Source organism: Oryx dammah, unplaced genomic scaffold (genome assembly GCF_014754425.2).
Source record: "Oryx dammah isolate SB20612 unplaced genomic scaffold, SCBI_Odam_1.1 HiC_scaffold_26, whole genome shotgun sequence".
In the NCBI taxonomy this organism is placed as follows: Eukaryota; Metazoa; Chordata; class Mammalia; order Artiodactyla; family Bovidae; genus Oryx; species Oryx dammah.
Genome location: NW_024070210.1, coordinates 44,025,204 through 44,050,166, shown reverse-complemented (window position 1 = coordinate 44,050,166; position 24,963 = coordinate 44,025,204). Strand labels below are relative to the sequence as shown.

Genomic DNA, 24,963 nt, shown 5'->3' with positions numbered 1-24,963 from the left:
ATTGAACCATCCACAAAAAACAAAAAGATCCTCAACCAAATAAGGAGGCTGCTGGTGGCATCTTTCTGAAGGCTTGGAAAAAACCCCCCACATCTTCCCTTGATGCTTTAAGTATTATATGCTTATTGTTTTAAAATAGGGAAAATATAGAAACACTAAATTAGTATTTAAATCACCTGGATTCTATTGTCATTGATAAACCACAATGGATATTTTGTTCTGTTTCCTTTTAGCTTTTCAATGTACATCTCAACACCCAGTTGTGATCACAAGGTACATTTAACCTTATATTAATAACTAATTCCCTTTACTCAGTTTACACAGTGAACATTGATATTCTCAGAAATATCATTTTAAATAGCTACATAGAATACATCCTAGGGAGGCATCAAAATGAATGACACATGACCCCCATGACTGGGCATGTAGGTCTTCCATGACACCCCCCAGGCCGTGAGCTGCCTGAGGCTGAGTTTCTTGGGTGCCATGCCATTCATCTTGGCTGTTGGCAGCCCCTGGAACAAAGTTCTGCCTTCTGTCAGTTTGTAAAAGGAAGAGAAAGCATGGTGGGGCGGGGTGGGGGGGGCAGGGTGCAGTACAAAAGCTCTGGGCATTCCATGGCCACCTTTAGCTAGCCTGAATAGAAGCTGAACCTGGGTCACCCGGGCATCTTTAAGCCTCTGCATGAAAGGAAAACCAGACCAGAAGGACCTCTTTACAAGGATCAGGTGTTTATCATATCAAGGTGAGCTGAGGCGCAGAGAGAGGTGGTTAGGAGGGCATTTGCTCCTTTTGGTTTGAACTCGGCCATGACTACTGAAGAGACAACTAGCAGCGCCGAGCATTTTACAGCCGCGTCTTATCTGCTCCTCACAAAACCCCACGAGGAGAGCGTTAGTGTCCCCATTTCAGAGATGAACAGACAGGACAGAGGCGGTAAGTCACGTGTTCGGGTTATGATAGGTTCTGAATTCAGGTCTGTCTGTAGTCACTGCTTTGATCATTCTATGAGCTTGAAGTGCTGAATGTGAAGCATCTAACACATGCAGGACGTTCAATAGGTATTTGGAGGTTCTATTTTGTTTCAGTTTTGACTTTCCCATTCTCTCAGGCACGAGTTACAGAATCAGGCTGAGTGTATATCTTGTGCGCACCTCACAAGTGGCTTCCTGACCGATTCACAGGGCACCGAGAGGCACTGGTTCAAATTATTAATAACACTGGCTTTTCAGAACCAGTTCTGGGTCAGTATCTTTAGTGGGACAATAGGCAAACTCCCCCAAAACGTCTGTGAACAGATGAGTTGAATAGACAAACAGGAAAATATTTTGCTTTCATTTGAAATGGAAAAAACTCTTATAAAGATGTTACAAACATGGCTGTCACTGTGTGAAAATGGGGCTGGAAAACCAGCATGGTGCAGAGGAAAGGCTGTCGGAGCCAGTCCCAGTTCTGCCCTAGCTGGAGGTTAGAGTGCACCAGGAGTAGCTACCTTGCTAACTTAAAAAGGTTTTAAGGTTGTTAAGACTCAAAAAGGATAAGGGCTATTATTCACTTTTTGAAAAGTACAGACTTTATTTTTAAGCCTGCTCAAGATGGCACCTCACTCCAGTACTCCTGCCTGGAAAATCCCATGGATGGAGGAGCCTGGTGGGCTGCAGTCCACGGGGTTGCTAAGAGTCGGAGACGACTGAGCGACTTCACTGACTTTTCACTTTCATGCTTTGGAGAAGGAAATGGCAACCCACTCCAGTGTTCTTGCCTGGAGAATCCCAGGGATGGCGGAGCCTGGTGGGCTGCCATCTATGGGGTCGCACAGAGTCGGACACGACTGAAGCGACTTAGTAGTAGTAGTAAAATTTCATTATTCTCCTCATTGTCACATCGTGTGGACCTCCCTTTCCTGAATTTGGGAAGTAGATTCAGGTCACCCCAGGCCCCTGTCAAGCAAAGGGCATCTGCAGAGGGTAAGGAAGGTCGGAACCAATGGTAAGATTTCCTGTTCACAGTGTCCCAGCCACTGTATGGCTCTAGGACCTGGGTCTCCACAGGCTTTGAGAGATGACCCAGATCAGGCTGAGCACATATAAATGTAGTGGAGGAAGAGCTCACTGTTTCTGCCTTGAGAAGGGTGAAATGCATGTCACCCTCACTTCCTAAAGGCAGAAGACCCAACACTATCATTCTGAAGTTTATTCATAAAGCCTCCAATATGCAAGCACTAGAGTTCCATGCTTCACTAGTTGGTCATTTCTAGAACGGAAAGATTGAATTGCAGGATGTTGCCGGTTATGACCAGAAGTCAGATTTATGTGTTAATCAGTGAAAGAACATAAATACTATGGTTGGTGCATACAATTTACACTGAATTTTTGTACATACTGAATGCATTTTGGTACATACTGTATTATACTGATGCTAAGATAAACTTTATAAAAATAATTTTAAAGTCTTTGCCATTGTTAATGGCATGTTATAATTTTTCTTAAGTGGTACATGAAGTGATGGTGCATTTTTCAATCAATGACAGATTGGTGAAATATGGTTCACGTGACTTTAATGGAAATGACAGCTGGCTAATTCATATCATTTTGAACCAAATGAAATAAAGTATGTGTAAAGGCCTGATAATAATTTCCATCTTGCTCGACTTGTATGATCACAGGCTAAAGGAGTGCTGAAAACACCTCTTGTTCCCACTATGCTCTATCTCATAAGTTCTCTGCCTGGGTCCTGCCCCTTGAGCTTGACTTAGTGGTCCTGTGGGCATTAGGAGATCTGGCAGGTGACATGAATGCATTTTCAAGTTTGAAAAGCCCTGCTCCTCTCATTTTAAAAGCATCAACTACTCTGGCTAGACCCCTGGAAATCATACTAGAATCCTCTCTCCATGTGGTTCTGGAGTTTCTCCTTTCTTCTTTGTCCCCCTCCCTCACCTTGGTTTAAGCCCCATCCTACCTGCTCCAAATCCTTGCCTCCTATCTCTTGCCTGGTTTCTGGGGTTTTATTTTTTCAGTCTGTAACCACACTGCTGCCAGAAAGACTTCTCAGTCGTTAACCTAATTAAGTCCTGATTTAGTCTCCTCTGGCTAAAATTAACCTCCTTTGCAGGGTGCACAAGCCTTTTCCTGACTTGGCCGCTGCCCATCTCCCCGGCTCTGTCTGCAGGTCCTCCTAACAGAGCACCCCAGTGCTCCTGGGAAAAATGAATGGCTCCAGTTCCCAGAATGCATCACTCTCTTTTGTCCATTTATGTCTTTGGGCTCAGTGTTCCCTCGGCCTCCATCTCTCCTCACTCAAAAATTCTTCTTGCCTTTCCAGCACAGGCTTTCCTGCAGCCCTTTCTCCCAGTGTAAAGAGATGTGCCCTCTCCTCTTATCTCTTCACCACCATGCTTATCATGTCAGTCCTGAGTGAGGCCCACCAGAGCTTTATTGATGGTGTGAGTAATTTGGCAGGGGGTGGGGAGCTGCATCTTACAGTCCTTCACATTTCTGGCACTCATAACAGAGTCTGGTTCTGTGATTTAAGTGAGTGAGTGACTGCCTTTGTGACTGCAGGGTACACCAATAGGAGCTCAGGAAATGTTTAAGATACTTCAAGAAAAGGGGAGGGGGTAGACAAAAGAAGATTGACAAAATGTTGATAATTATTGAAGGTGGGTGATGGGTCTGTGGGGATTTATTATACTATTTTCTCTGCTTCTGTTTGGCATTTTTTTCATAACAAAATGGAAAAGAAAATGCCTTTGCTTGAAAGGATGATTTGAAAATTGAGAGAAATGGAGGTCTGTTCCGTTTTGCATCTGAGGGGTGGTGCCAAGTCTTTTGGGCTGAGAGGGGACTTTAGCCTAATTTGACTATGAGAGTCTTTAATAACAGTTCCTGGGAATTCCCTAGTGGTCCAGTAGTTAGGATTCTGTGCTTTCACTGCTAGGGGCCTGGGTTCGATCCCTGGTTGGGACACTAAGACCCTGAAAGCTGCATGGCTAATTAAAAAAAAATACAAAATAAGAGCTCCTGACAAATGGGTGATGTTTGCAATTAACAACCACACTAAATCCTTACCTTCTTTATTTTCCTTTTTGTTGTGTTTCTTCAACCAATCAATATTTTTTCTGATGGCTTCCAAATAGGCTTCTGTTTTCCCTGAAAAAGTTAAGAGCACCTATATTAAACACTCATAAAAACCATTTGCATCTCTTTGTAAAGATCACACTTCTGTTAGAGACCATGAACAAACATTGGACTTATCGAGCACTTGTTGGAGAGCGTCCCTAACAGGGATGAGCATCCAGGAGGGAGGTCCAAGTTGGTAACATCAAGGGGCCGTTATCCCCCACACACAAATAAATACAGTTTATTTTGGCAAAGAAGAGTTTGATTCAGTTCACTGGATGGGTCGGTTCCTACCAGTCTCAGATTGGTTCATTTCCGGTCAGGTTGGTTCTTTCAAACTAAGGTGTATTATCGGGTCAAGAACTGAATTAGAGCGGCAGATACTTAAGAAATCAACATCAAAAAAGTGATAAGTCCAAGTCTATGGCTTTGGATAAGCTGCACACAGGCCTTCTGTCCAATCTGGGAGGGAGTGTGTAAACACTCAGATAAAGAGGAGACCTGGACCTCATTTCAAGGCTTGGATGGAGAACTTTAGAGCTCCTTCTAGTATTAATAAAACTCCCCTGGATGTAAAACTCTGTGACAGGCTTTAAGTGTGGCAGGAGGATATGGGCATCACTGAAGTATCCGCTCTGTAACACCCTTTAGATGCACTGTTGTCTGCAGTGTGTAGGTATTATCAGCTTAGAGATGAGGAAACTAAGGCTCAAAGAGGCTGTGATTTCCTGAGGCCATACAGGAAATAACAGAGCTGAAATCATGACTCTAGTCTGGCTAAGTTTCTGCTACCTGCTACTTATTTAAAAGAAAAGACTTGTATTCAGACATGGACACTGATGTAGCCTTGTTCTGTATCAAACAGTCAACCATCTCCTTAATCAAGTGAGTCCCTAATGCTTAGAGTGTCTGCATCAAGAGATCAGGTGACTTGAAGAATACTGGATGACCCAAGAAAAAAACACCTTCAAAGTCCAGGGCCTTTGCAGAAGCAATAGCTGCCAGGGCTCGGTGCGGGGACCATCTGTTCTGAACCCTCTTTGAGCCCTGTTACCTCTAGTCTCCTAACCAGACCTCTTGGTTGAGCTTCCTGTACTATGTGCTTACTATGTACCAGTGGCTGTGTTTTGTGTTCCCAAATACATGATCTCTTTTACTCATCACAACAACCTTTTGAGCTAGTCCTATTTAATCCCCATTTTAATAGGGGAAGAAACTGAGACTTAGAGACAGGAAGTAACATGCTGAAGATCACAAGGCTAGTAAGTAGTAGAGCCAGGCTTGAAGCTGGGAACATCTGACTACAGTCCATGAATAGTAACGTTGCCTTAAGATTTGCTGATGTTTCTGTTTCCCCAACATTCACCTAAATGACTTCCTGAGCGTCTTCCTGATCTTCTAAGCCCACTCTTACCTCCCTACTGGGTTGCATGTTAACTGGTCCCCAAAGAAGCACAAAGAAACTCCTTTGCAAAAAGAGATAAGTGAACAAAAGAAGAGAGTCACAATTTCTAGTCTCTATTCACTTCAATTACCTGTGTAGAAAAAGCCTTGATTTTAATTCTTTGCTTTTAAGAATGTTAAAGCACAAGAAAGACCAATGTCTACCAACTGATGTCATAACATTACAACACAAAGAATGTAGAGATTTTCACTGTCTATTGTCCTTTTGTAAGAAGAACATCTGGATTTGGTAACAACAAAACAAACAAATGAAACAAAACCAAAAAGCAGTGTTCTCTATTTTGTATTAATTCTGTTAGAAAAGGCATTTTGAACAAGGAAACAAATCTTAGTGTAGACTATTTCTAAAGAATGCAATTTCATTATTTTTAATGAGTTTAAATCAAATTAGTGTTTCTCATAGGGTTTGCTTTAATGAACAGTTAATAATGATTTGTCATTAGCACATCAGGTAATTAGAGTTTCTAAAACATTTGAGGATGTGTGAAAATAGTCTTGTTCTTTGAATAATTTTAAGCATTCTTCCCACAATCTTACCTGTGATATCATATCCTAATATGGAGAGCTTATTTTTTAATTTTTTAAAATTTATTTTATTGAACCATAGTTTTACAATGTATTAATTTCTGCTGCACAACAAAGTGATTAAGTCATACATATAGATATTCTTTTCCATTACTGTTTATCACAGGGTATTGAATATAGTTTCCTGTGCTATACAGTAGGACCTTGTTGTCTATCCTTCCTATATATAATTGTTTGCATCTGTTAATCCCAAACTCCCAATCCATCCCCCTACCCTCCCCCCACCTTCCCCCAGCAGTGGCAACCACATCTGTTTTTCATGTCTGTGAGTCTGTTTCAGTTTCATAGATATTTGTATCGTATTTAGCTTTCCCATATAAGTGACATCATACAGCCTTTGATTTTTCTCCTCCTGACTTCACTTAATACGATAATCTCTAGGTCCATCCGTGTTGCTGCAAATGGCATTACTCCATTCTTTTCATAGTTGAGTAGTAGTCCATTGTATGTACGTACCATACCTCCTCCTCCTTTTTTTTTTTTTTTACCACACCTTCTTTATTCATTATCTGTTGATGGACATTTAAGCTGTTTCCATGTCTTGGCTATTGTGAATAGTGCTGCTATGAACACTGGGTACATGTATCTTTTTGCATTAGTTTTCTCCGATATATGCCCAGAATTGGAACGGCTGGATCACATGGCAGTTCTATTTTTAGTTTTTTAAAGAACCCCGAAACTGTTTTCCATGGTGCTTGCACCAATTTACATTCCTACCAACAATGTAGGAGGGTTCCCTTTTCTCCACACCCTGTGGAGAGCTTATTTGAGTAAAGGAGTATCACAGCTTAGTTTCTGTTTATATATTGCATTAAAAATTCTCAATTAGAGTAAAATATAAATATGAAGTTTTGACCATAGTGTAGCAGACACTGTTGATTCCCCACCCTCATGCTTCCGTTCTTCCAGATATGCTAATATAGGAGCCTCAGCTAAGGGTGGACAGATTTGGCAGATACACACCCCAGCTTCCTTGGGCTCATTCCACATGGTCCCTAGAGGTCTGAGTCTCACTGCCCACAGCTGAAGTCTGCCCATTAACACACTGCAGTGGCTCCTTTGCCTCCCCTGTCTCATAGACCTGTCCCTCAGTACAGCTTCCTGAGGTCACCTCCCAAGGAAAAATTCCACCTCAAATCCCCTTCTCAGCATCTGCTTTGAAGGGAACCCAATCTAAGACTACTGGAAATAGGGAGACCCAGCATCATCTTGTCAGGTTGGTTTTTGCTCAGTAACCAATACGTATAAAAATGGTGTTGAATTTTAAAAGTATGAAATGCATGAAAAATAATTTTATTCACCATATTAACGTTATCAACCTACAACAAAGAATGAATTTACTATAAATTAAAGAAAACTAGACTGTAACCCATTAAAAGGCATCACTTTGCACAGATTCTTTTGTGTTTTTGTTTGGTAATCTTGGGACTTCCCTGGTGGCTAAGACTCTAAGATCCCAAAGCAGGGGTCTTGGGTTCAATCCCTGGTCGACGAACTGCCACATGCTGCAAATAAGAGTCCACATGTCGCAGCTAAAGATCCCACATGCACAACGAGGATGGGAGGTCCCACGTGCTGCCACTAAGACCAGGTGCAGGCCAAATAAAGAAATATACATTTTTAAAGACTACTATTCTGTGGATCGTAACATATGGATTAGGATAGCTTCCCTAACTTAAAATGGAACCCCCCATCACCCTCATTCCCATTTTCTGCTTTATTTTTATCCATGATACATATCACTTTTTATCATATCATATAATTTATTGTTTATTACTTATCTTCCTCCCTTAGAAACAGTTCTTGTTTGTTAATGTACCCCCATGCCTAGAATAAAGCTTGACACATAATAATAGACACTGAATAAATATTTGTGCAACGAGTAAATGGATGAAGACTTGCTTTTATAGAAGCTAATCATAATCAGAAGATTGTTTTGTGAGCATGGAATCCAAACCAGGGAAACTACAATTTTAAAGAAGAATAAACTGTATAGGTCTTCCTCCCTCCCTGCCTTCTTTCCTTCCTTCTTCAAAATATTAATTGTTTATTTATAAGACTTGAAATTTAGTGGTTCTGAATTTAAATGGTAGTTACATCAGAAACCATTTTAAAACACCTATGAATGTGCTAAACAAACTACATTCACATGGCATTTAATTTTCACAGAGCTCTATGAAATCAGTGTTATTAGTCCCATTTCACCCATGAGGAAACTCAGGCTTAGAGAGGGTAAGTGATGTGCCCAAGCAGACAGCTGAGTAAGGGTCAGAACCTGAACCAGGGTGAATCTGGGGCCTCTAATGAATGGAACTGGGTAAAATTCACCCTTTAGACTAGAGATATAGTGCCTGTTGTCATTACCAAACTGGCCAACCAACAGGCAGTGTTTCTCCATCTTGGCTGCACATTGGATTCACTTGGGAGAGCTTTTAAAAATCCTGATGCCTGGGTCAACTCCTCATACCAATTACATCAGAATATCTGGAGGAGGGACTAAGTATCAGGATTTTTTTTTCAACAATCCTGAGTCAATTTGAATTTGGGACAAAGTTTGGGAACCACTTTCACTTGTCCTGAACCCCACCCCACCCCCCACCCCCACTACATTTGCGATTGCACTGGAAAAAACAGGAATAAAATCAGGTGTCTCTCTGCCCTCAGAGAAGCAGCTGGTTCCTATTTACATTTCCTCTTCTCAGGAGCTGTAAAGCAGATCTTTTATTTACACAGTGTGCACTGAAAGCCCATGAGAGTCCACTTTGGAAAGCTGGCCTATTTTCAAATTAATTTCAGCTTCCTTTGGAAAAAAATAGCTCATGGCTGAGGTAATATGGCACAAGCCTTAAAACATATGCTGAAGCAGATGGGAAGAGGGCCAGAGTCAAGATGTAGCCCTGCTTTTCTGACTGTTCTGGTTCTCAGCCCTGCAAGAGAAATATCCTTGTATATATGAATTTGTTCTGATTCTGACATGCTCCTGTGATCTGCCAACATCCCTCTCCAAAAAAACAAAACAAAAAAACAGCAAACAAAAAATCCAGCTCTGTAGAAATCAGTATGTTTAACCTACTGAATATTGGATATACTAAAGATATTAGATGTTCAAAAACAGTGCTTGTGAAAATTGTTTGATATATTGCTTAAAATTCTGTGCAGTAAAGATTGTACAAGTACAGGCTTGAACAAAGCAACTGATAGTGGTATCATGGATGCCAAGGTGGGTCCCAGAGCCATTCAGTTAAAAAATTTCAGTGGGAAGTTCCTGGTGGTCAATCCTGGGGATTCCTGGGTTCAATCCCTAGTTGGGGAACTAAGATTCTACAAGTTGAAGCATAAACAAAAACAAAACAAAAGAGTTTGTGCAAAGTGATGCCACTTACATGCCTGCAAGATGCAGCATGGGATGCTGGGAGGGGTGAGCAGTGGTGGGGGTCAAGGGACAGAAGTTCAAGGCCCAGCTCTATCACTGTTTGCCTATGAGCTCTGGGGTGAGTCAGTTCATCTTCGGAAACTCGGTTTGCTGCTGCGGCTAAATCACTTCAGTCGTGTTCGACTCTTTGCGACCTCAAGGATTATCGCCCGCCAGGCTCCTCTGTCCATGGGATTCTCCAGGCAAGAATACTGGAGTGGGTTGCCATGCCCTCCACCAGGGGATCTTCCCGACCCAGGGGCCAAACCTGCATCTCTTATGTCTCCTGTATTGACAGGTGGGTTTTTTACCACTAGCACCACTTGGGAAGCCAGAACCTTGGTTTACCTATTTGTAAATTCAGGAGTGAATTCTGAAAAGAAGACTCGTGGTTTCTACACATGGGGAGAAATTCTCCTTTGCTTTCCTGCACAATCTTGTGTTGGTGGTAGGTCTCCGGCCTGCCTGAGCTCCTGGCACATTTGCTGACTCACTGGGAGAAGATGGCTTCACTATTTTTGTTCCTTTCTAACAGAGTGCCTTGGGGCTTGCATCAAGGCATGAATTTCCTCCTCTTATGTTGCTTTAAACATAAAAGCATCCCCATGAGTTAGCTGACTTTATTATCAATTTATTAAATAAGCTCCTTTCTCTTTTTTGGCTTCTGTAAAGAAGATAGGGGAGTGATAGGATATTTAGGGAAAAGTTATCTTAGAGATCATCTTTTTCAACTTAATTCCATTATCTAGCCATAAAATTGACAAATGATAGCACTGGGATGAGTTTATGGGTATGGTAATGCTTATTTCACCCCTTGGATGATTTTTAAAAAAAGATTTTCAGTGACTCATAGAGCAAAAGTGAAAGAGTAAACATCAAACTGGCAAAAAGAACCACACTTAGATCATGGAATAAACTTTCAAAATTCTGTGGTCTCCAGAGAGCAATTCAGTTGAAACATTAGGCACCTTTCTAGATATGGCTGAAATTGGAGTAAATTTGATTTCACTGGCATTTCCCTATATTTAGGAATTGATCAGATCATTTAAATAACTGCATCAACTGGAAATCAATATTTTAAAATATTATTCTTAGCGTGAGTCCCTGTAGAAAGCAAGAGTCTGAATAGGCTATAATTTTATAAAGATGGATAGATTATGTTCCATCACTGGCAATTAAATAGGATGTTTTGCATCAAACTTGAAGTGAAATGCATGTGAACGTCTTTATAAGTTGAAGAGTGATATAAATGTACGCTATTTTTGTTGTTTTGGTATTATTCCCTTTCTTCACAGGCCCCAGCATATGCTTAGCATGGTTAATCAATATTTGCTGTGGTTAGATGGAGCCATCACCCCATGTCACAAGACCAAAACAGACTCCCTGAAGATATTCCTGCCAATGTGTCCTGTTTCTAATTACTTCCTTAAGTGGTTTTAGCTGAGCCATTACCTCATTCTCGTTCTGCTCTGTAAGTCCTCCAGCTTTCTCTCTGAAGGGAGCCTATTGGATACACTTGTGACTCACATTGTACTTGCCTACATATGACTTAAGAGCTATTCTTAGGTAATTTCAGAGCTATCTGTGTCCTCAAAGGCAGGCATTGGTCCTTAAATTCCTTTGGCAGCTTTCCGAGCATAGTGAGCCTGCTATTGGAATAAATGTTTATTATGAATAAACATTTTATTTTTCAACCTAGAGACAACAGGTGTTTTCTCACTGAGTTTTATATCGGAGAAGAAAAGTAGCCTTTGAGAAAAGTACAAATAAAGCAACTATGAATACAAAGATGTATGTCATAATATGTCCTTTCGGGCATTAATTGCCTTTCTTCCAAGAAATGTTGGCCCTTGGCTTAAGCTCAATTTGGCGTTCTCTAAACTGTACTAGAATCAGTTTTTCTTGTTCCAGAGTAAAGAGGATAGCATGAATAAATTAAGTCTCTAAATAATGGAGCAGGGAGTGGGTGGGGGATTAATTTTAGCCCTGAATCCCTACTCTTTTCTTAATGTTTCAGGACAGCCCATTACAAGGGTTCAACACTAAGTGGATGGAGTTTTAACCTTCTCTCTCCCCATTATTACCTAATGGAAATCCTAATGAGAAATCTAACCTCATCATTAGTCTCCACTTACATCCTAAAAAGGAAGTAGTGAGCTACCAAGGATCAACTCCTGCATATTCCTTTTTTTTACATAATGCCTTCGTAAAACAAGGGCTTCCCTGGTAGCTCAGAGGGTAAAGCGTCTGCCTGCAATGCAGGAGACCGGGGTTCGATCCCTGATCCCCCTGGAGAAGGAAATGGCAACCCACTCCAGTATTCTTGCCTGGCAAATTCCATGGACTGAGGAGCCTGGTGGGCTACAGCCCACGGGGTCGCAAAGAGTCGGACACGACTGAGCAACTTCACTTCTTAAAACAAGCAAAGAGACCTGGGAGAACCCATTCCTAGGGATATTTGCACAGCAATATAAAGTGTTGTCCTAAGCAATGAGCATGATTCCTTCTAGGGAAGGACCATCATCACACGTGGGTTGCTCCCAGAGGAGATGATTCAGGCGCACTGAGCTGGAGTCCTCTGTGCTGCCCAATTCCTAGCTCTCTAGCTCAGGCCACAGGACCATTCTTTTCCTGGTTAGCTATCTTTCAGAAGTTCACCACTCATCCATTGGGATGGCTACCACAAAAACCAAACAAACAAACCCAGAAAACAATAGTGTTGGTGAGGATGTGGTGAAATTGAAACCTTTGCACACTGTTGGTGGGAATGTAAAAGGGTGAAACCACTACGGAAAATAGTGGTTTCTCAAAAAATTAAAAATAGAATTATGTGTATGCTCAGTTATTTCTGACTCTTTGCAACCCCATGGACTTATAACTTATCAGGCTCGTCTCTCCATTGAATTCTCCAGGCAAGAACACTGGAGTGGGTAGCCATTGCCTTCTCCAGGAGTTCTTCCCAACCCAGGGATAGAACTAGGGTCTCCTGCATTGCAGGCAGATTCTTTACCATCTGAGCCACCAGCGAAGCATATGACTTAATAATTCCACTTTTAGGAATATTACCCCTGCCCAAATTAAAGAGTTTTGAGTCTTGCGATATTTGTATACCCATCAGTGCATTGTTTACAATGGCCAAAAGGTGGAAGCAACACAAGTGTCCACAGACAAACAGATGGATAAAGTGTAGTATATACCTTCAATGAAATATTACTCAGCCTGATAAAAGAAGGAAATTCTGACACATGTTACAACACAGATGAAGCTTGAGAACATTATGTTAAGTTAAATAAACTGGTGGCAAAAGAACAAACACAGCATGATTCCACTGATCTGAAGTATTTACAGTAGTCAAACTCATTGAGACAGAACATAGAGCAGTGGTTGCCAGGGGCTGGAGAGGCAGAGGGAACGGGGAGTTACTATTCAATGAGTATAGAATTTCAGTTTTGCAAGATGAAAAGAGTTCTGGAAATGGATGACGTGATCATAGCACAGTAATATGAATGAACTTAATGCCACTGAACTGTACACTTAAAAATGCTAGGCTGGCCAGGCTACTAGATGCCAGCCTATGACTGTTTTTTTGTTCTTTACTCCTACCCCTGATTGCAAGCTCCATCTATATAATCCCCCAGGCCCCTCATGAAGCAGGGGCACAGTTCTTGAGGTATGAGCCTACTGTGTTCTCCCTTCCCTTGGCTGACAATTAAAGCCATCTTTCTATTTCCTCAAAAAAAAATTGCTAGGATGGCAAATTAAAAAACTATTTTAAAAAGTTTACCACTCATCCAAAGTGGGCCTAGAGTTGAGTGGAAGTATCAAGGCAGCATGACTGCTCACCAAATGTGACACATATATTACCAATCCCCCTTTTCCATGCCCATGACAAACACTATTAATTAATTAATCATTGCAACATTCTTTCCTCCTGAGTCCAGATGCAGCCTCATAACCTTTCCCAACATAGGCTATTACCAAACAATTAGATTTGACATGTCAGCTATGGCAATGTAGAAGAAACCTGTGATGGTCTATGAAATCCAGCCTAGAGAGAAGAAAGGTATAATAATCTAAAACTTCATGAGATAGGAAAGATCAACATGAACTTCATATATTAAGAAAAAGTTCTTTTTTGGCTCTGTCTCAAAAAGTCCCAGCAACTGAAATACAAGCAGTACCCTTGGCCAACAACACCACTCATTTGAACCTGTATAACTTAAGTTTAATTTTCTATATTTTCTATATAAAGGAACCAGAATTCTTTGAAGGAGAATTGATTTCAAGTCTTGGGGCAGGAAACTTCAGAGTAGGTCTAGAATAGCCTGTTTGGGAATTTGTGATTAACAGATATGCACTACTATATTTGTTGCTATTGTTGTTTAGTCAGTAAGTTATGTCTGACTTTCTGTGACCTCATGGACTGTAGCCCACCAGGCTCCTGTGCCCAATGGGATTTCCAGGCAAGAACATTGGAGTGGGTTGCCATTTCCTTCTCCAGGGGATCTTCCTGACCCAGGGATCAAACCCAAGTCCCTGCATTGGCAGGTAGATTCTTTACCACTGAGCCATCAGGGAAGACCCCACTACTATTAATATGTGTAAATAAACAATACAGATCTACTGTATATCACAGGGAACTATAGTCATTATCTTGTAATAACCTATAATGGAAAAGAATCTGAAAAGAATATACATACATATTTTGCTATATACCTAAAACTAACACAGCATTGTAAATGACTATACTTCAATTTTTTTTTTTTTAAAGCCTTTTGTGGCTAGAGAGCATAGATGCTTTAAAAACCACTGGGTACAGGGCAAAAGGGACAAAGGAGGAACTTGGAGGCAGGGTTCCTACTTCCTAAGCTACACCAATTTAAACAGAAAAATCATCATCATCACCATTATTATCAGCTGGAACAACTTACAAAAATGGAAAAGCTTAATATAAAATATTAACAAAGAGGAGACTGGGGGGCAACAGTCCATAGGGTCTCAAGAGTCGGACACGCCTGAAGAGACTTGGCATGCACGCGTGGACATTAACAAAGTAGTATAATCTTTTAATCTCTTTATACAAGAGAGATAGTTTGTACTTTTATTGCTGTTAATTAAGTTACAAGGTGATAAATAAATAGCTAGTTTCTTTTCTACTTAATACACAGACATTTTAAGCATGGGTCTATTAACAAGTATGAATGTGAACCTGTTTCTATCTGAGCAGGAAAGATTGGGAACTTGCATGTGGGTCAGTCTCTTCAAAATTAAAAGCTAAGAGATGGTTGGATGGCATCACTGACTCAATGGACATGAGTCTGAGCAAACTCTGGGAGTTAGTGAAGGACAGGAAAGCCTGGAGTGCTGCAGTCCACGGGTCGCAAAGAGTTGGACACAACTTAGTGACTGAACAACAAATATGAATGACTGAGTCCCTTCACTGTTCACTTGAAAGGATCACAACATTGCTAATTGCCTATATCCCAAAACAAAATAAAAAGTTTTTTTAAAAAAAACAGCTATATCATGAACATGATCAGCTTTTGTGGCCTTACATTACAGCAAGAAATAAGCAGTCTGTCAGTTCATTGCCACTAATGATTATATGTACTAAACAATGAAAAAGGACCCCAGTGATGTGTTTCCAGATGATAAAATAGTTGAATGTCATACTTGCTACCTTCTCCCCCAACAGAGCAATGATCCATTCCCTCAGCTTCCAGGGAATGAAACCTCTAGATGACCCTACTAATAAGATACAGATAAGATATAAATAAGGTTCCAATTATACCAAAGAGTTCAATATATCATAATGACAAAAAAAAAAAAGTAGGTTTAAGCCATCTGTTCACAACTTCTGGTAAAGACACTGAGTTTCAGAAAAAGAATATCTGAGAAACATATAAATTTTCCATGATATAACCAGCACACTTTGTAATTAAAGGGGCTCAAAACACTGGACTATGCATCCAGATCCCACATGATGACCTGAAATCTGAGGGTTAATGATTTTGAACTTGCAATTTAACAGAGTATCTTTCTTTGAGGATATGGTAATGTGTCTCAAAACCTAGGAAGATTATATAGACTTACTAGAGCTGCGTAAAAACTGAACCCCAGGAATGTGTAAGAATAAGGATAAAAACAGGTTTTATAATTACTGAGCTAGTTTAGTGTAGTGCTTTTTTTTTTCTTTTAAGTATTTAGCTTATTTAAGGAAATTTGATATATTTGATTTATTTTTAATCAAGTTTTTGAAAGTTTCAGGTTGCAATCACTATAAATGATTAAGCAAATCTCCTTTGTTAAATCTGTAAATTTTGATGACTTTGTTGAATAAGTAGTATATGACTGTTTAGAGGAGTGTCAATTATGTTTAAATAAAAATTGCTTAATTTATAAGTTCAGAAACTAGACATTAAGCAACGCACAAATGGTCATAAATGTTTCTCCCCAAGCACAGAAGCCCACTGGACACTAAAGACCATCAAAAGATGAAACCAATTTGCCATCCCAGAAGACTCAAGGCCATTAAAAAAGATTTCTATTCAAATAAAGTACCACATGCTGAATCTTTTCTATACAGATGGTGCTAATTTCTCAGATTTGGTGGGACTTTGCCTTTTGGATCAAACTTCAAGTGAAAGTTTTTGCTTCCCCAGTTTAATTGTCAACATAGAGCTGTCAATTTCATACCTTTGGGCTCATCTGTCTTTCCTCTTGGATTGGAGTCATCATCTTTTGTGGAATCCTTCAAGGTTCCATATTCCTTTTCCATCTTAGCAGCTTCTTCCTTGGTACTGTCTGTTTCTTCATGACTCTTCTCTGATGGCACTGTAATCAGATTGTACACTGTTACAACCCTATTTCATGTATTAATTCCCAGTGTAGAAATAAATTTTATTGAAAAAGTATAGTTGGAGGTCAGACCATTTTTTGAGCTGGAAGGATCTTACTGATTACCTAGCCTGACTCCTCCCCCTCCCCATTTGACAGAAGAGGAAACTGAGGCCCAAAGAGGGGAGAGATGTGCGGAAGGGATGTGCTAAGCCACTGAATTGGCTGAAGAGCTGGGCCAACTCCCCCACTCCCAGTTTTCTGGATTCTGGTTGTGTTTTTTTCATTCTACCACACTCTGTTAATTCTCCTTATTTTAATCAACAAAGATATTCAAGTGAGATATGTCAGTTTCCAAAGTATTGAGTCTTGATTTCAAATGAAAATAACTGTAGTTGTCTCATCTCCTCAATGTTATTTTTGAAGAACACTCTGTTCAAATAACACATAAGGGTTTGGGGCTGTGGCTGGACTTCTCTCCTGCCTCTTTCTTCACAGTTCCTTACCCCTGGTCACCCTAACACAAAGAAGAGAGTTGGACCCTTGCTGTCAATAATAATCCTTGCTCATTTCTCACTTAAAATAATTATTTCTGGGATTTCCCTGGTGATCTAATGGGTAAGACCCCCTGCTTCCACTGCAGGAGATAAAGATTTGATCTCTAATTGAGGAATTAGTATCCCCACAATTTGGTCACACAACATGGCCAAAAAATCCCTATATTTCTTTCTAAAAATGCTATATTAAAGAATCAAACCATGAAGTAAGTAACCCCTTGAAAACAACTGTAATGCATTGCTGTGGTCAGTAAACTAGGGAACATCAGCAGTCTAATGATAAGCTTTTTTTTCAATAAAAGGTTTATTACTACAGAAAAATAGGAAAAAAATCAGTTATTGTCTCATTTTGTAAAATATTCACTAGTTTTGTGGGGTAGTATGTGTGTGTATATATATATATATTTTATGCATACTTTTTCCTGGTAGTACAATTTTGTTCCTTGCTTTTGTCATTAGCATCATTATGGAACAATGTTTCCAGGTTACTAAAAATTGCTTGAAAACATCAATTTAAAGTGGCATGTATTCTATCAAATATATGTACATAATCTCTGTGGTAGGGACACAAAATTAAAGTATAAGAGTTTGCAATCTTTTCTCTTTTTTGCCTATCTTGCATCCCTGAAAGGCTACCCCATGGCATTTGACATGCTAAGCAGGGTGACGGGTGGAGATGCAGGGGTGAAGAAACCGAGACAAGGGCATAAGTCATACCACACGGGGCACAAACTGTCTCAGAGGAGGGAGAAGGGGACAGCATGGACGGGGACAGCAGAGAGGGGACAGACGGTCTGGGACAGTGGTCTGGGTGATGGTGATCTGGGCAGAGAAAAAGATACCTAAAGGAGAATTTTAGAAAGGATTGTTTAACCTGTGACACAGTTCTCATCTTTATCCACAAACCACCACCTAAAAATCTTCAGTAAAGCCTTCGTTCCTTTTTAGTGCTTCTTGGGATCAGATTCTGTAGTGAAACTGGCCAAGGTTATAGCTACTTAATCCTATGGTTGGATTTCAGGTGTTCAAACTTTTTGAAATCTGTAATTCTTTACCAATATTTACTGATGTTTATGATTTACCCCTCAAAAGGGTTATTTTGCTAAAAGCTGGAAAATAAATGTTAAAATCATACCTGGGAAAAGTTTGCTCTTATTGTCAGTAACATTTTTTTCTAGTTTATTCTTGGTCTGAAGAGCAATTGTTTCATCCAGGTTTTCTGGAAGGGGGAGGAGAAGAATTAAAAGGTTATGTCTTCAAAGATGATTTCAAAATTCTACTAAAAATGTTTAAATCTCACCCAAAATATCACAATAGCAATTCCACAATATTAACAATGCTAGTTGACGTCTCTGGTGGTACAGTGGATAAGAATCAGCCTGCCAATACAAGGGACACAGGTTCAATCCCTGATCCAGGAAGATTCCACATGTGAGGAGCAACTAAGCCCATGCACCACAGCTACTGAGCTCTTGTGTCTAGAGCCTGTGCTCTGCAACCAGAGAAGCCAGCACAGTGAGAGGCCCACACACCACAGTGAAGAGTAGCCCTTCTCATCACAACCAGAGAAAGCCTGCACAAAGCAAAACCCAGTGCAGCCAAAATCAAAATGAAACAAAAAAAGCAAAACACTGCTAGTAAGATGCTTCAATACGGATTATATTTCTAGAAATCATTGACTCTCAGGATTGAAAGGCATACAATTAGAGGTTCTCAAGTTCAGCATCCTAGTCAGTTAGTTGCAGAAGTTTCTTCCACATTTCTGGCCAGTGCTAGAACACATCCAGCGTTGGGGACTGTAGTGAACACCTGTGGTTTTGGTCTACTCAATGCCTCCTGGTAACTACATCTTGATTTTCCTTTGGAAAGCCCACACCTCTCCCCCTCTCAGCATATTTGGCTCCAGTGGTGGCTGAATGGGCTTCCCTGGTGGCTCAGATGATAAGGAATCTACCTGCAATGTGGGAAAAAGTGAAAGTCGCTCAGTCGTGTCCAACTCTTTGTGACCCCATAGACTATACAGTCTATGGAATTCTCCAGGCCAGAGTACTGGAGTGGGTAGCCTTTCCCTTCTCCAAGGGATCTTCCCAACCCAGGGATCAAACCCAGGTCTCCTGTATTGCAGGAGGATTCTTTACCAGCTGAGCCACCAGGAAAGCCCAGACCCCAGTGCAATCCTTGGGTTGAGAAGATTCCCTGGAGAAGGGGATGGCTACCCACTCCAGTGTTCTTGCCTGGAGAAATCCATGGACAGAGGAGCCTGGTGAGCTACAATCCATGAATAACCCAGGTCTGCCTCCCCCGTCCCTTGGGCTATAGTTCAAGGAGAAGCAGATGACTCTAGCCAGGCCAGTGAGATGCAATGCTAGGAGAAAGATGCTCTCTTTCCATGAGGATTGGTATACCATGAAGATGTGAGCTTTAGGCTGTGCCAGCCATCTTGTTTCATAATGGAGTTGCTTATGTGGAATGAATCAATATTCAGAGTCAGTGAGATGGAGAAGAAATGGATTCTCACACTTTGGTGGGCTTCACAAACATGAAGCTAGACCACCCCCATCCTTGGACTTTTTGGTTACATAAGGAAATAGATTCCCTTTTTGCATAAGCCAAACAGTTGGATTTCTGTCACTCAGGGCCCTCACTATGAGGCAGCTAGTTCTATTGTTAGTCTTAATTTTTTTATTTTCATTAAGATAGAGCACTGTGTAAGTTTAAGGTATACAACATGTTGAAGTGATACACTTATATTCTGCAAAATGATTACTCCCAAGAGTTAGCTAAGACCTCCATCATGTTAAGTGTCTTAAGGGTGAGAATTTCTCTACTCATATTAAGCCAAAATCTGTATTCTTGTCTTTGTCCTAATTCTGCTCTTTAGAGTAACATCTTGTAGGTGTTATCAGATAGGAATCTAGACTCTGACCACTTCAAGGCAGTAGTGAATTTGAATGCATACTCTTGGTATTCAGTTTATTTAACCAGTCAGATATCCATCTCACTGGTAGGACAGGGCTATGTGCAAACAAGCATTTCTTTACAATTAGTCTACAAAGATTCCATTATTTGTGTTACTTCGCCTCAAGAAAATTCTTTCTTCTACCCTACCCCATCTCTTTTTGAGATGAAAATCAGTATATTCTATTGTGTGATGCCTTCTGCTTTCTTTTCTGAAATAGCAACCACAGCTGGCACCCTTTGTAGTCACCACATACTGTTGGGACCAGAACAGAAGTGTAGACCACTGATCACTGTCACATGCTGAGATGGAGGAGGAGAGGTTACTTAATTCTCTCCCTTCTACCCATGCTGCATCTGAGCTCTCAGGGGTCTGAGAGTATACCTCCATGGCAGTGGAAGTCAAAAGCCAACATACTTGTACAGAAAATTCTTTACATACAACTCATTTTCTGATTGTAAAAGTTATACATGAAAATGATAAGAAAATTATAAAGAAAAAAATAACACTTATTTTGCTCAGATCATATTTTGGTATATTTCTTTCTAACTTTATGTATGTATGTCCATTTTTAAAAAGTTATTTATTTTTTATTGAGGGATAATTGCTTTACAGAATTTTGTTATTTTCTGTCAGACATCAACATGAATCAGCCATAGGTATACATAAATCCCCTCCCAGTATATCCATTTTTAAACACCAAAATTAAGGTTATGTTCTAAATGGCTTTAAGCATTCAACAGTATATCATGGACATTTCCCTATTTCCTTAGTCTTTCTAAATCATATTTATTGTTTATAAACATACAATTATTAACAACACAAACATTAAAAACAAAACTTAGTCTAAGTAAGAATAAATAATTTAGATAGTCTCCTCTTGTGGGGTAGCAAGATTATTTCCATTGTTTTGTTTCTATAAGCCAGTGCTGTCCAATAGAACTTTCTGCAATGATGGAAATACTCATTTCTGTGCTATTCAATACAGTAGCCACAAGCTATCTGTGGGCTTCAAATGTGTCTAGAGCAAATGAGAAACTAGATTTTAAATTTTGCTTAATTTTAATTATTGTTAATCTAAAGAGCAATATGTGACTATCACATTAGACAGCATACCTATAAATAATAGTGGAATAAAAATAAAAAACAAGGTCTGGGGTCGGGGGAGGGAATACATGTATACATAAAGCTGATTCATTTCACTGTACAGTAAAAACCAACACAACATTGTAAAGCAACTAAACCCCAATTTAAAAAAATACTTCATTTGTTTTAATTATACTCTTAAAGGGTAAGAATCAGTGTTCTTGCTAATTTGTGAAACTGTAGTTCAGTGTTTACAACTTTCAAGAAAAAATAAAATCTTAAAAATTGAAAAAAAAAATAGAAATACCTGGCTTGCACACAAGACTTTGTGGCAGATCTAGTTTATTTTCATAGGATAAATGACTTAAGTGTGGAATTTCTGAGTCATCAAGTATTAACATGAAACAGTGATTGATTTGGAACAATGTTTTTACTCTACTATTAAGTGGGTAAAGTAGGCCACAAAGCATGGTGTGTAACTTGAGCCCATTAAAAAAAATAAAAGAAAAAAATGACATAGGTATGTATGTGTGTACACACATACAGAAAAATATCTAGAAGGATATAAATCAGAATGTTACCTGGATGCTAGTATAATGAGTGATTTTTCACTGTCTTTTTAACATCTTTTTGCATTGGCTATTTTTAAAGATAAATATATTCTTTTATAATCAGAAAAAAGAGTAAAACTAGTTTTTATGTAGAAAAAAAATGGCATTTATACAGACTAACTCTGGATTACTCTGTCCTACGATATTTTCTCTTCCATTTAATTCTCCCTCCCCAGTCAGTGATCAGAGTAAGGGGCCCTGAGTTCATCTTGCCCAAGGGACATCTAAGATGAATGGTATTTGTTAATTAACTAAACCAAAGCAGGAAAACAAAAGGCTTTCCTTCTTCTTTTCTTCTTTTAACAACCTGAATGCAGAATCAAAGATTGTTTCAGCTTATCTATAAAGTTCAAGGAATCAAGGGTTGACAAACATTTTCTATAAAGGGCCAAAGAGTAAATATTTTTGACTTTGTGGGCCACACAGTCTCAACTACTCAACTGTCTCTGTAGCACAAAAGCACCTATGGTCAACCCTTAAACAGAAGAACATGGCTGTTCAGTAAAACTTTATTTACAGATGCTGAAGTCTGAATTTTATTTAGTTTTCTCATGTCACAAAATACTATTCTTCTTTTGACTTTTTTTCAACCATTAAAAAAATGTAAAAGCTATTTTTAGTTTGTGTGCTATACAAAAATAGGTCATGGGACAGACTGGGCCCATGAGCAATAGTTTATCAGCCCCTGGTATAGGTAACCGAGTCTTTGATCTCACAGATAGAAGACTGAGGTCCAGAAAGATGGATGCTCTCCTGGGCACGACAGACGTGGTCTGAGGCAGAGCTGGGAGCAGGAGGCAGAGCTTCTGCTGCCCAGTCCAGTGCTCACCACACACAGACCCCACTGGTTAAAATCAAGACGTTTACTCCCAACCACGTGAACACAATTGAAAAAAGAAAGACAAAGTTTAGTTTTATCCCTGAGAAAATGATTAGAAAATGTTAGTAAAACAATATAACAGAGGTGAAATGTTTGTTGTTGAACTGGATCTATAAAGAATTGAAAATCTCAGGTTAATTTTATTTGTATACATTGGCAAGCTGGGCAATTCTGGTAACCCAAATGAGTCAGGCTATTTTGGTATAAATGACCAAGTTAGTAAAATAATTATTCCCAAATCTCTCATTCATTTTGGACAATGAACACTAGCCACTGTGAAAAGAAAAGAGATAGGACTCTCACCAAGATAGGAAACACCTTCTTCTGGAGATATGGTGCCATATTTTACCATCATCTTCACAAAGTCAATCAAGGTTTTCATGATAGTAATCAAGGTTTCTTTCTCTTTTGCCTCTTTTTCTATATAAAAGGACAAAATAATTTTTTAAAAAATGGTGGCATATAGTTTCATCTTTCAATGTTAATTTATGAAGTACAGCATCTTACTGAAATAGTTCTCCCTACACGTATAGCTAAACCATTTATACCTAAAATATATTTATGACAAGCCCACGTCTTGACTGGGAATATAGGACAATGTACTGATATACTTAATTTTTTCACAAATGAGTAATTACAACTTTTCCAAAGAGGTTTACCATAATCTAGAATATATTACTGATAGAGTAGATGATATCGTTTGCAACCAGGAATAATAGAAACTCAAAGGAAAGTTAGAAGATTGGTGACCCAATAACCCTTCTCTACTCATATGTTTTTGAGGGCAAGAATGACCTCTTTTCATTAATCAAGCTTAATATTTGAAACAGGAACACACATGTATGTTTAGTTTTTAAATTCAAGGTTGATTTTTTAACAGGAGTGTATATTGCTTTCAATCTCGATTTCATTTCAAAGAATATACACAAATCATGAAAATATTCCAATGGTACAGAAGTAAAAAGTGAACCCAATATTCTCTTCTTCCCCCTCCCCAAAGCTTACTTCCTATGGGCAAACCACTATAGATTAACTTCCTATAGATTAACCACTGTTAACAGTTTCTCGGAAACTTCATATTTGACATACTGTTCTGTATCTTGATAGAAGAAGGTGACCAGTGATTCTATAGTTCAGTGGCTGCACTAATTCTAAAATCAGGAAAAAAAATCTATTTCCATTTTTGAAGAAAAGAAACCTATGTTGCTAGAGGACAGCATCCCTACTCTTTTTGCTGCCATGAAAGATTTTCTCTACTACTTCTTCTAGCCTTTCCCCCCAACTTTTCAGCCTTCTCACAGATGGGGCTGCTAGCCAACAGCCATTAGTCTACATTTCTTGACTGATGGGCATTTGGAATCTTCTTTCCACTGCTTTTCAACAGTGGAAGGCAGGGACCTGGAAAATAGGCCTGGTTTATAAACTCCAACTATTCTAGGACTCAGCTGTTCTGAGAGGTAGACTGCGGGGTAGGGAATAGGCAAGCCCACTGCTGGTTCTCACACTAAGCTACATTCTACAACCTAGTCTGTATCAGTATTGAAGATACTTTCATTTTTTGTTTTATCATTTCTCAATTGCTTCAGACCTTGAGTGAAAAAGATGGGTAGTATCAAAGCTCTCAGTGTAAGTATTTAAATTAAAAGTATAAAAATAAAGGCAAGAAGGAATGGGGTCAAGGAAACTGAAAAGATTAAAGCACATAAAAAATATTCCATATGATGGATTCTGAAAAATATCATATAAAAGTCACAAACTTGGGAGAGAGGAAGGTGGGAGAAGAGATGGGGGAGAGAAGTCCTGGGAAGTGCAGGTGAATGATAACTTCAGCAGTCACATTGTTTTCTCAAGGTCATATCCATAAAAATATTTAGTACCATGCTGATGCACTTCACTGACAAGAAGTGACTCACCAAGATGACAGGGGTTCTGAGCTGGGTATCTGCCAGCCAGTAGGGCAAGATGGCTCAGAATGGACCCTCAAGATGCAAAAGCCCTGCAGACACCAGCAGGGGGGCTGGGTGCCATCTGGTCAATGTCTGGGACTGAAGGACAAAAGGATGTTCTCCAGAAATGAAAGCTCACTCTAAGGTCACTTCTTGGGAAAATATGTTACAATTACAGAAATCTTTATTACAAATGTTCAGTCTGGGGATGAATCTTTAAACAGGAGGAAGAAAAGCCATAAGTCAGTACAGGGCATCTCTCTAGACAATAACAACAACAGAAAATTGGCACATTATTATCCTCCTTGCAGATTAACCAAAAATAAACATGAACTGAAATCTTCAGTCAACTCATTGTGGAGCACTTAGAAAAGAGAACACTACATTAAGGATTTCATTTTTTAGAAAAGCAAATCATTTCCCAAGTGTGTTTAGAGCTCCTGACCTTCATTAGTCCAATGTTTAGTTCACTTCAATTCATTTGAAGACAAGTTGAAAATATTTAAAA

General features: G+C 39.5%; 1 protein-coding gene across 2 annotated transcripts in view; it reads right to left on the bottom strand.

Moving 5' to 3' along the window:
* Positions 1-24,963, bottom strand: part of SCG3 (secretogranin III) — a 38,633-nt gene that overhangs the window by 1,303 nt on the left and 12,367 nt on the right. For both annotated transcript variants that reach the window (XM_040226518.1, XM_040226517.1), the window contains exons 8-11: positions 22,813-22,929; positions 18,109-18,192; positions 16,276-16,413; positions 4,068-4,148 (exon numbers count right to left, since the gene is read on the bottom strand). In XM_040226518.1, the coding sequence (XP_040082452.1) occupies positions 4,068-4,148; positions 16,276-16,413; positions 18,109-18,192; positions 22,813-22,929 (420 nt within the window). The remainder of the gene's footprint in view (positions 1-4,067; positions 4,149-16,275; positions 16,414-18,108; positions 18,193-22,812; positions 22,930-24,963) is intronic.